This window comes from Mobula hypostoma, chromosome 10, assembly GCF_963921235.1.
Source record: "Mobula hypostoma chromosome 10, sMobHyp1.1, whole genome shotgun sequence".
Classification (NCBI taxonomy): domain Eukaryota; kingdom Metazoa; phylum Chordata; class Chondrichthyes; order Myliobatiformes; family Myliobatidae; genus Mobula; species Mobula hypostoma.
In genome coordinates, this window is record NC_086106.1 from 13,123,713 (window position 1) to 13,135,849 (window position 12,137).

General features: G+C 44.7%; 1 protein-coding gene across 1 annotated transcript in view; it reads left to right on the plus strand.

Moving 5' to 3' along the window:
- Positions 1 to 12,137, plus strand: part of LOC134353207 (cation channel sperm-associated auxiliary subunit gamma-like) — a 175,624-nt gene that overhangs the window by 114,130 nt on the left and 49,357 nt on the right. The window contains exon 17 of the mRNA XM_063061224.1: positions 3,605 to 3,776. Coding sequence (XP_062917294.1) covers positions 3,605 to 3,776 — 172 coding nt within the window. The remainder of the gene's footprint in view (positions 1 to 3,604; positions 3,777 to 12,137) is intronic.

Sequence of the window (12,137 nt, forward strand, 5' to 3'; positions counted from 1 at the left end):
CCATATTTTCAGGAATGGGAACTTTGCTGTGCTGGATGAAGTGTATTTGATCTGGAATATAAACTGCTCCTCTTTCTACATAGGCTACTTAACCCACTGAGGATAGCCAATAGTTTTTTAAAAAATTATTTCAGATTTCCAGCCTCTGCATGTTTGTTTGGATTATTTTATCCTATTTTTATAAAGATCCTAGCCAGATGCTCAACAATCTCTTCCCTCGCCTCGTGGAGCAGCCTGGGGAATATTCTGTCAGGCCCCGGGAACTTATCCGTCCTAATGTATTTTAATAACTCCAACACCTCCTCTGCCTAATATCAACATACTCCAGAACATCAACCTCACTCATATTGTCCTCACCGTCATCAAGTTTCCTCTCATTGGTGAATACCGAAGAGAAGTATTCATTGAGGACCTCGCTCACTTCCACAGCCTCCAGGCACATCTTCCCACCTTTATCTCTAATCAGTCCTACCTTCACTCCTGTCATCCTTTTGTTCTTCACATAATTGAAGAATGCCTTGGGGTTTTCCTTTACCCTACCCACCAAGGCCTTCTCATGCCCCCTTCTTGCTCTTCTCAGCCCCTTCTTAAGCTTCCTAAACCTCATGTATGCTGCCTTCTTCCACCTGACTAGATTTTCCACCTCACTTGTCACCCATGGTTCCTTCACCCTACCATTCTTTATCTTCCTCACCGAGACAAATTTATCCCTAACATCCTGCAAGAGATCTCTAAACATCGACCACATGTCCATAGTACATTTCCCAGCAAAAGCATCATCCCAATTCACACCCGCAAGTTCTAGCCTTATAGCCTCATAATTTGCCCTTCCCCAACTGAAAATTTTCCTGTCCTCTCTGATTCTGTCCTTTTCCATGATAATGTTGAAGGCCAGGGAGTGGTGGTTACTGTCCCCCAGATGCTCACTCACTGAGAGATCTGTGACCTGACCCGGTTCGTTACCTAATACTAGATCTAGTATGGCATTCCCCCTAGTCGGCCTGTCAACATACTGTGACAGGAATCCATCCTGGACACACTTAGCAAACTCTGCCCTGTCCAAACCCTTGGAACTAATCAGGTGCCAATCAATATTAGGGAAGTTTACAATACCTTTCCTTAAATCAGGGGACTGAAACTATTCATAGTGCTCTCAACATGGGTTATTTAGTGCTCTGCACAGTTACAGTACAACTTCCCTACTTTTATACTTAAACCCCCTTGAAAAATAGCCAATGATAGCCTTTCCTATTACCTGACGCACTTCTGTACTGGCTTTATGTACAAAGACTCCCAAAATCTCCTTTGTATATTTGAATAATATTCCCTTGGTCTTCCTTCCAAAACAACTTTGCATTTTCCCACATTATACTCACTTCTGCCAACAATTTTCCCACTCATGTAAGCTATAACAGCCTCTCTAAACTATTTTGTATTCTCCTCACAACTTAGCAACAAACTTGGCTAGGATATGTTAACTTTGTTCCATCAAGTCATTAATTTGTACGTGATAAACATAAATCCTGCTGCTATCTGTAAGGAGTTTGTACATTCTCTCCGTGACTGCGTGGGTTTCCCCCAGTCCAAAGGAGTGCCAGTTGGTAGGTTAATTGGTCTTTCTAAATGGTCCTGTGATTAGACTAGGATTAAAATCAGAGGTTTGCTAGGTGGCACAGCCCAAAGGGCTGGAAAGATCTAATCTGTGCTGTATGACAATAAAATTTTAAAAAATGACTCTGTAGATGCTGGAAATTCGGAGTAACATGCACAAACCGCTGGAGGTTCTGCTGGGTTCCTCTAGCATTTTGTGTTGTGTTACTCCATTAATTGCTAAATACTTGTGGTCCCAGGACTGATCCTTTTGGCACCCTGAAAGAGATACTGCTTCTTGCTAATCTTACTTCCTGTCAATTCCACCATCCATACCAGTAAATTAACCCAACACCATGTGCTCTTTTCTTGTGACTTAACCTTCTTTGAGCTAACCTGTTGAGGATCTTCTGGTATATATATTTACTGCCTTACTGATTCCTACACTGATTAAAATTCTATCAATATTCTCTAATAGAGCCAGCTGATGGTGTAGTGGCATCAGCACTGGGCCTTTGAGCCCAGTAGTCCTGAGTTCAAATCCAACTGGCCTTACATCCTTGGCCTTGCGCGCTTTACATCCATGCTGAGTTGAGCATCAAGCTAGCAACTCTGCCTTGTAAAAAAAAACAGACAAATGCTAAGGAAATGGCAAAAAAAAATGCTTCTGGATGTGCCACAAGGCAGTAAAGGAACAACAAAAATAAACTCTAATAAATATGGGTTTTTCTCATAGTGTTGACTTTTCTCAATTTGGTCAACATTTTCAAAATGTACGGCTTTTATTTCCTAAATCGATTACGCAGTTTCTCCAACAATAAATATTAGGCTTACTGTTACATTTTTTTGTATCTCTTCTTATTTTTGCCTTGTTTGGGACATATTGAGGAATTACCATTATTGGAAATAACTTGGAAAACGTGTAGCTCGGGTTGTTGATGGTTGAATTGAGTTGTTCTCCGGTCTTGGCAATCCACTTGGTGATGAAACGTTTGCAAATGGTTTGCAAAGATCAGAGAATAACTCAACCCAATTGCCATTATATCAAGCAACACACACCAAAAATGCTGGTGAACGCAGCAGGCCAGGCAGCATCTCTAGGAAGAGGTACAGTCGACGTTTTGGGCCGGGACCCTTCATCAGGACTAACTGAAAGAAGAGATAGTAGGAGATTTGAAAGTGGGAGGGGGAGGGGGAGATCCGAAATGATAGGAGAAGACAGGAGGGGAGGGGTGGATCTAAGAGCTGGAAAGTTGATTGGCAAAAGGGATACCAGACTGGAGAAGGGAGAGGATCATGGGATGGACGAAGGGTGCCAAACCGAAACGGCGACTGTACCTCTTCCTATAGATGCTGCCTGGCCTGCTGCGTTCATCAGCATTTTTTGTGTGTGTTGCTTGAATTTCCAGCATCTGCAGGTCCTTGTGTCTGCACCATTATATCAGGTCAGAAAAAAGTTGGACTGCAAGGAGAGGTTGCATAGGTTCTTTAATACCATGAAGTTTATGAAGATTATGCAAAGTTTTTAAGAGGATTAAGCAGTATAATAGAATATGAAGAAACTATTGCTTATTTTGTTTGTAGACCTTTGAGTGGATTAAGAACTACAAAAGTGACTATTTGCCTGCCGGAAAACAGGATTGCTTTGACAGAATAATTTTGGTTAATCCTTGAGGATCCGTTATAAAATGTTATGTTGCTGGAAAGATGCCCAGTGAAAATGGAATTGCAGCAACATGTAATATAAGTCTTCTGTAAAACAACTTGGGCTAACTTGATTTTCAAACTTGCAATTTATCTTTGGTTACAATTAGCATGATGCTACTCCCATGACCTTCAGAGTCATCTTAATATGTAGGATGGTATAACTTTATAACATAATAAAGTCTTCATATTATGTCAGATGGCTGCTATTGTTTTTATCCCTCATGTCATCTTCCCACTCTCCCATATAGAATGTCTTATCTTAATGAAAATTTAATTCTTAATTTAATGATACTTTTATCTTTCCAAGAATTACCACGTATATCTGGCCAATAACAAACTGACCAAAGGTGGTTTCTACGTGGAAGCATATGATTATCGAAAGACATTTAAAAAGCTGATGTTTGAAATATTGCCCTCTGTCATTTACATGGACAAAAACAGCATGTATAATTTCGACATCTACCTCACTGTGAATACTGGTGAGTCAAATCAGTTTTTCCTTTCTCAATGCCAGAATTACTTCAACGTATGGAGTCAAAATAATGGGTTCCAAGAAGAAAAAAAAGTTATGTAACATTAAGGATGTTTTTTTTTATTTGAAGATGCAGCGCAGAATAGGCCCTTCTAACCTTACGAGCCACATCACCCAGCAACTCACTGATTGAATCCTACCCTAATCACGGGACAATGTATAATGGCCAATCAGTCTACTAACTGCAAGCAACAGAAATTCTGCAGATGCTGGAAATTCAAGCAACACACATCAAAGTTGCTGGTGAACGCAGTAGGCCAGGCAGCATCTGTAGGAAGAGGTGCAGTCGACGTTTCAGGCCGAGACCCTTCGTCAGGACTAACTGAAGGAAGAGTGAGTAAGGGATTTGAAAGTTGGAGGGGGAGGGGGAGATCCAAAATGATAGGAGAAGACAGGAGGGGGAGGGATAGAGCCAAGAGCTGGACAGGTGATAGGCAAAAGGGGATACGAGAGGATCATGGGACAGGAGGTCCGTGAAGAAAGATAAGGGGGGGGGAACCCAGAGGATGGGCAAGAGGTATATACAGAGGGACAGAGGGAGAAAAAAGAGAGTGAGAGAAAGAATGTGTGCATAAAAATAAGTAACAGATGGGGTATGAGGGGGAGGTGGGGCCTTAGCGGAAGTTAGAGAAGTCGATGTTCATGCCATCAGGTTGGAGGCTACCCAGACGGAATATAAGGTGTTGTTCCTCCAACCTGAGTGTGGCTTCATCTTTACAGTAGAGGAGGCCGTGGATAGACATGTCAGAATGGGAATGGGATGTGGAATTAAAATGTGTGGCCACTGGGAGATCCTGCTTTCTCTGGCGGACAGAGCGTAGATGTTCAGCAAAGCGGTCTCCCAGTCTGCGTCAGGTCTCGCCAATATATAAAAGGCCACATCGAGAGCACCGGACGCAGTATATCGCCCCAGTCGACTCACAGGTGAAGTGTTGCCTCACCTGGAAGGACTGTTTGGGGCCCTGAATAGTGGTAAGGGAGGAAGTGTAAGGGCATGTGTAGCACTTGTTCCGCTTACACGGATAAGTGCCAGGAGGGAGATCAGTGGGGAGGGATGGGGGGGACGAATGGACAAAGGAGTTGTGTAGGGAGCGATCCCTGTGGAATGCAGAGAGAGGGGGGGAGGGAAAGATGTGCTTAGTGGTGGGATCCCGTTGGAGGTGGCGGAAGTTACGGAGAATAATATGTTGGACCCGGAGGCTGGTGGGGTGGTAGGTGAGGACCAGGGGAACCCTATTCCTAGTGGGGTGGTGGGAGGATGGAGTGACAGCAGATGTACGTGAAATGGGGGAGATGCGTTTCAGAGCAGAGTTGATAGTGGAGGAAGGGAAGCCCCTTTCTTTAAAAGAGGAAGACATCTCCCTCGTCCCAGAATGAAAAGCCTCATCCTGAGAGCAGATGCGGCGGAGACAAAGGAATTGCGAGAAGGGGATGGCGTTTTTCCTTTGTCTCCACCGCATCTGCTCTCAGGATGAGGCTTTTCATTCTAGGACGAGGGAGATGTCTTCCTCTTTTAAAGAAAGGGGCTTCCCTTCCTCCACTCTCAACTCTGCTCTTAAACGCATCTCCCCCATTTCACGTACATCTGCTCTCACTCCATCCTCCCGCCACCCCACTAGGAATAGGGTTCCCCTGGTCCTCACCTACCACCCCACCAGCCTCCGGGTCCAACATATTATTCTCCGTAACTTCCGCCACCTCCAACGGGACCCCACCACTAAGCACATCTTTCCCTCCCCCCCCCCGCATTCCGCAGGGATCGCTCCCTACACAACATCCTTGTCCATTCGTCCCCCCCATTCCTCCCCACTGATCTCCCTCCTGGCACTTATCCGTGTAAGCGGAACAAGTGCTACACATGCCCTTACACTTCCTCCTTTACCACCATTCAGGGCCCCAAACAGTCCTTCCAGGTGAGGCAACACTTCACCTGTGAGTCGACTGGGGTGATATACTGCGTCCGGTGCTCCCGATGTGGCCTTTTATATATTGGCGAGACCCGACGCAGACTGGGAGACCGCTTTGCTGAACATCTATGCTCTGTCCGCCAGAGAAAGCAGGATCTCCCAGTGGCCACACATTTTAATTCCACATCCCATTCCCATTCTGACATGTCTATCCACGGCCTCCTCTACTGTAAAGATGAAGCCACACTCAGGTTGGAGGAACAACACCTTATATTCCGTCTGGGTAGCCTCCAACCTGATGGCATGAACATCGACTTCTCTAACTTCCGCTAAGGCCCCACCTCCCCCTCGTACCCCATCTGTTACTTATTTTTATGCACACATTCTTTCTCTCACTCTCTTTTTTCTCCCTCTGTCCCTCTGTATATACCTCTTGCCTATCCTCTGGGTCCCCCCCCCCTTGTCTTTCTTCCCAGACCTCCTGTCCCATCATCCTCTCGTATCCCCTTTTATCTATCACCTGTCCAGCTCTTGGCTCTATCCCTCCCCCTCCTGTCTTCTCCTATCATTTTGGATCTCCCCCTCCCCCTCCAACTTTCAAATCCCTTACTCACTCTTCCTTCAGTTAGTCCTGACGAAGGGTCTCGGCCTGAAACGTCGACTGCACCTCTTCCTACAGATGCTGCTTGGCCTGCTGCGTTCACCAGCAACTTTGATGTGTGTTGCTAGTCTACTAACTGCGTATGTTATTGACTGTGGAAGGAAAGCGAGGCACCTGGAGGAAAGCCACACGCGGGGTTGGGGGCGGGGGCGGCGGGGGAGAAGGAATGTACAAACTTGCTTACGGGGGATGCCAGAATCGAACTCTAAACTCCAAAGCCCTGAGCTGTAATAGTGCCATGCTGACAGCTGTGCAAGCGTGGCCCCCTTTCGGGCAGGGTCATTTTAGTTTAAACATTTTATTTTGCTGTTGAGAGATAGAAGTCTCATTAGTTTCACAGGCTCAAAGCATGAATATGATTACAGAGAGGTGAGTTATGATTATAAATCTGAAGGTTTCAGTGATAATGCCAAGACTTCAGTGATCTTTACAACAGCCTTTGTGTTTCATAGATTTACTATTATTTTAAAAATTAGCCTTCATTTGAAAATTATTGTTATCACTTTACATTTCCAAATATGTTCTGTCAGCTTAAAGGGTGGAAGAGTTCTTAAATGCAAACTGCACCAACATTTCAATAGTTCAATGGCTTCATTTAATATCAGCGAATATATATAGATAGATATTTTATTGATAAATTACAGTGTCGCAGTAGCATTACAAGTGCACAGACATACAAATGTTATGAGAGAAGTAAGAAACAATAAAAAATAAGTTACCTCAAGCAGTCTATCAGGAGGGGATCATCACTTCCCCGGCTATAGGTTAACTCATTATGGAGCCTAATGGCTGAGGGTAAGAATGACCTCATATAGCGCTCTTTGGAGCAGTGCAGTTGTATAGTCTATTACTAAAATTGCTCCTCTGTTCAGCCAAAGCGGCATGCAGAGAGTGAGAAACATTGTCCAGAATTGCCAGGATTTTCTATAGAGTCCTTTGTGCTACCACAGCCTCCAGTGTGTCCACTTTGACTCCTATAACAGAGCCAGACTTTCCAATCAGTTTATTGAGCCTGTTGGCATCACCTGTGTTGATGCTACTGCCCCAGCACACCACCACATAAAAGATTGTACTTTTGACAACAGACAGGTAGAACATGTGAAGGAGAGGCCTGCATATTCCAAAGGACCTCAGTCTCCTCAGGAAGTGGAGACAATTCTGGCCTTTCTAGTACACAGCCTCTGTGTTGATGCTTCACTCAAGTCTGTCATCCAGGTGCACCCCCAGGTACTTGTAGGTCCTCACCACATCCATGTCTTCACCATCAATAGTAACAGGAAACAATGCAGGCTTAGTCTTCCTAAAGTCCATCACCATCTCCTTTGTCTTTCTGATGCTGAGCTGCAGATGATTCAGCTTGCACCATTTGACAAAGTCCTCCTCCAGGGCCCTGTATTCATCCTCCCGTCCTCCCTTTATACACCCAACTATTGCTGAGTCATCAGAGAATTTCTGCAGATGACATGACTCTAAAGTCCAAGGTATACAGGGTAAACAGGAAGGGAGCCAGTGCAGTCCCCCGTGGGGCACCAGTGCTGCTTATAGCCATTACTGACACACAACTCTGAAGCTGCACAAACTGTGGCCTACCAGTCAGATAGTCCATTATCCAGGATACAATGGAAATGCCACCCTGCACTGAATGGAGCTTTTCTCCCAGCAATGAGGGCTGTATGGGATTGAAGGCACTTGAGAAGTCAAGTAAAAGATCCTCACAGTGCTGCCCTGCTTATCCACACGGGAGTAGGCTCTGTTCAGCAGGTAGATGACAGCATCGTTGAGTCGAATGTGCTCCTGGTGGGCAAACTGCAGGGGACTGAGGCTGATCTGACCTGGGGTCTGAGGTGAGCCAGGACCAGCCTCTGTAGGGTCTTTATCATGTGTGAGGTCAGGACTGCTTAATGGTAGTCATTCAAGACTTTTGGTTGGCCCTTCTTGGGTACTGGGACAACAAATGATGTTTTCCACACAGTCGGGTTGTATACAGTATACAACCTGAAATTCTTACTCTCCACAGACATCCACAAAACCCAAAGAAAAACCAGAAGAATGTATTTCAGAAGAATGTTAGTACCCCTTCCAGACACAAGCAGCAGCAGCAAAGCATCAACCTTCCCCCCTCCCCTTCTCCCCCACTTGTTCCAGTAGGAGGAAACAGCCCCCACCTCCCCACCACCCACTAAGCAAGCAATAGCATAACTTCCAGAGGCCATGATCTAGGTCCATAAAAAAACTACAGTCCATAACCCAACACTTTCATCTCTCTCTCTCTCTCTCCCTCCCCTCCCCCCTCCCCTCTCCCCTCACTTCCCTCTCTCCCCATCCCTCTCCCCTTCCCCTCTCCCTCTCTCTTGCTCCTCCCCTCCTTCCCTCCTTCCACAGCGAGAGGGAGACCACAGTGGTTCAGGAGCCCATTACTTATAGAGTAATGAACCTAGTGGTGTGGGACCCAAGGCTTCTGTACCTCCTGCCTGGTGGTGGTAGTGAGAAGAGGGCATGATCTCAATAGTGGAGGTATTTGATGGTAGATGCTTCTTTTTTGTGCTTCATGTAAATGTACTCAATGAAGGGGAGGGCTTCGCCTATTTTGGACTCACTTGTATACACCACTTTCTGTAGCCTTCTTTGTTCCTGGGCATTGCTCTTTCCATACAGGCCGTGATGCAACCAGTTAGGATACCCTCCACTGTGAGTTAATAGAAGTTTGTCAACATTTTTGGTGACATGCTGTATCAATGCAGATTTCTAAGGAAGTAGCAGAGCTGTCATACCTTCAGTGTGATGATACTTAAGTGCTGGTCCCAGGACAGTTCCTCTGCTATGTTGACACCATAGAAATTAAACTACTGAACCTGTTCTCTTCCGTTCCCCTAATGAGGACTAGCGCATGGGCCTCTGGCTTCCTCCTCCTTTAGTTGATAATCAGCTCTTTGGATTTGCTGACATTGAGTGAGAGGTTGTTGTAGTGGCACCACTGAACCAGACTTTCAATCTGCCTGCTCTATGCCAGTTTGCCACCATCTTTGATTTGGCCACCAACAAACTTAAACACAACACTGGTCGTGATGGCGCCAGCCAATAACGATTCCTCAGGTGACTGTCTTCCCGATAGTCCACAAAACAGTTTATTTCCCTTCTTGTGCAACTTCTTTTTATTTTAAATGCGTTTCTGGACTGTTAGAGCCTGCAGTTTACAGTTTGGAGATTGATTGAGTGATCCAGTGCCCTGCGGTCTCCGAGACAATTCCAGGAGATGAGCGTGGGTGGCCTCGAGGTGAGGCTTAGTGAGCCCATGTTCAACTCCATTTCGCTGATTAATCACTGATTGAAGCGTTGAGGAGGCAAATGCAAGTGTTCTGCGCCGACCTACTGCCTTTCACTTGCGGTTGTGACTGATTTCTCGCTGCTGCTGGATAAGATGTCTGTGTTTGATGGCCTAGCTCCCATGCTGCTCTACCTCTGCATTTGAGTGGCCTCTCTCTCCCTCAAGGCTGCGGGAGGACGTTACCGGTTCTGTGATTTATGGAGCGAACTGGACGCTTTTCGGTTTTATGTCCATTTCTGTGTTTTTTCCCATGATTTCTTGTTGCTGTTTCAGCAATTTAATTTGGCGCAATTTGTAAGTTTTCTTTGTATGGGGCTGGGGGGCAGGCGCAGTTTGGAGTTTGATATTCCTGCAGTTCGCACAATTTGTTTTTCTTCGTGTGTGTGGGGAGGTTTGTGTGGGGGGTGGGGGAGAGAAGGGGAATCTGATAGGAGAGGACAGAAGGCCATGGAAGAAGGGGGATGGGGAGTGGCACCACAGGGAGATGATGGGTACGTAAGGGGATAAGGTGAGCGAAGGAAACAGGAATGGGGAATGGTGAAGGGGGGGTGTGTACAATTACCGGAAGTTCGAGAAATCGATGTTAATGCCATCAGGTTGGAGGCTACCCAGACTGAACATAAGATGTTGCTCTTCCAACCTGAGTGTGGCCTCATCGTGGTTTAATTTGACAATTGCTGCTTCCTGTGCACCTAATTTTGCCAAACCAAAGTCGCCATGGTGACATCCAACTTGAACAAAACCAGAAGATATTTAATAAGTAAGGTTGTAACAGAAAAACACAACTGATTAGAAAGCAGAAGTGAGTACTCAGCTGACTCGCTGTATTTGATGATATTTTAGCCATGATAATCAAGCTGAATTTTCTATGCTTTTGATTATGAACAAGGCTGGGAAACCCATTCAATTTAAATTGTATTGAAGTATTGATCCAGTGAAGCCATTGCTATTTGTTAATAGGCAGCCTGTGTCTCTCCTGATGTCTGCTTTCAGGCAGAAGATTACACATATGAAAAACAATGAATAATTTGGAATGGGTTTTGTGATATGATTGTATTTTTGGTACCTTTTCCTATATTTTCTATTTGCATTTAAACTCATAGTGTTAAAATTTCCCCATATATCTATCTGATTTCCTTTAATAAAGTCGGCTAGTCATCGTTACCTACACTCAGTGGCCACTTTATTAGGTACACTTGTACAACTGATGGTATTGCAAATATCTAATCAGCCAATCATGTGGCATCAACGGAATGCATAAAAGCATGCAGACATGTTCAGGAAGTTCAGTTGTTGTTCAGACCAAACATCAGAATGGGGAAAAAATGTCATCTAAGTGTGTTTGACCGTGGAATGATTGTTGGTGCCAGATGGGGTGGTTTGCTGATCTCCTAGGATTTTCATGTACAAAAGTCTCTGGAGTCTACAGCGAATGGTGTGTGAGGGGAGGGGAAGTCATCCAGTTAGATGCAGTTCTGTGGGCAAAAACACATTGTAATGAGAGAAGTCAGAGGAGAATGACCAGGCTGATTCAAGCAGACAGTAACTCAAATAATCATGTGTTATAACAGTAGTGTTCAGAAGAGCATCTCTGAATGCACAATATGTTGAACCTTGAATTGGATGGGTTACCGCAGCAGAAAGCCATGAACATACAGACAGTGATGAGCTTATTAGATGCAGGAGATGCCTAATAAAGAAGCCACTCAGTTTATAAGCAAGGGATAACAAAGTTAAATAGCGGGTTAATAATGTACTCTACATAGAAAAGTAACTCTGATCAAAGATACCAACAGCATTCCTTTGTGATTGTGACAGTGGTAACAACAGTGACAGTGGTAATTCCAATACCTGTCCTGGTATTGGAAAGTGATGTCACAAAGCAAATGTGATACAATACGCAAATTTCACAATCAACTTTTCTGTCAAGGGGTACAAATTGTAAAAGATGAAGCATAATAACAAATCTATTTATACAGCATCACCATCATCAGAAAATTGGTACATGTGACCTTACAACCAGATACAACAATATTGAAGACGTAACATGGAAGGTATCCATGTATCTATATCTATGATATCTATGGTCTAAATCCACAACCTGCAGTTCTGAATGCATTCAGGATTAGCCAGCATTAGGTCATCAGTTTCTGATCAAGAATTTCTGTTTTCTGCTGTTTTTGAACTTGAGATGTTATGCTTGTACACTGTTAATACCATAATATCTTGGCCCTTTGATAGATCTTGCACTGACCTTCAAATTAAAACTTAAAGTTCAGTGTAGATCAGTGGTGGGCACCACGCTAGCTTAGCAGTTGCAGCTCGTGCATTGGAGTTCAGAGCACACTTCCGCAGAAAGGACTCTCTACATTCTTCCTGTGGCTGTGTGGGTTTTCCCTGGGTGCTCTGGTTTCC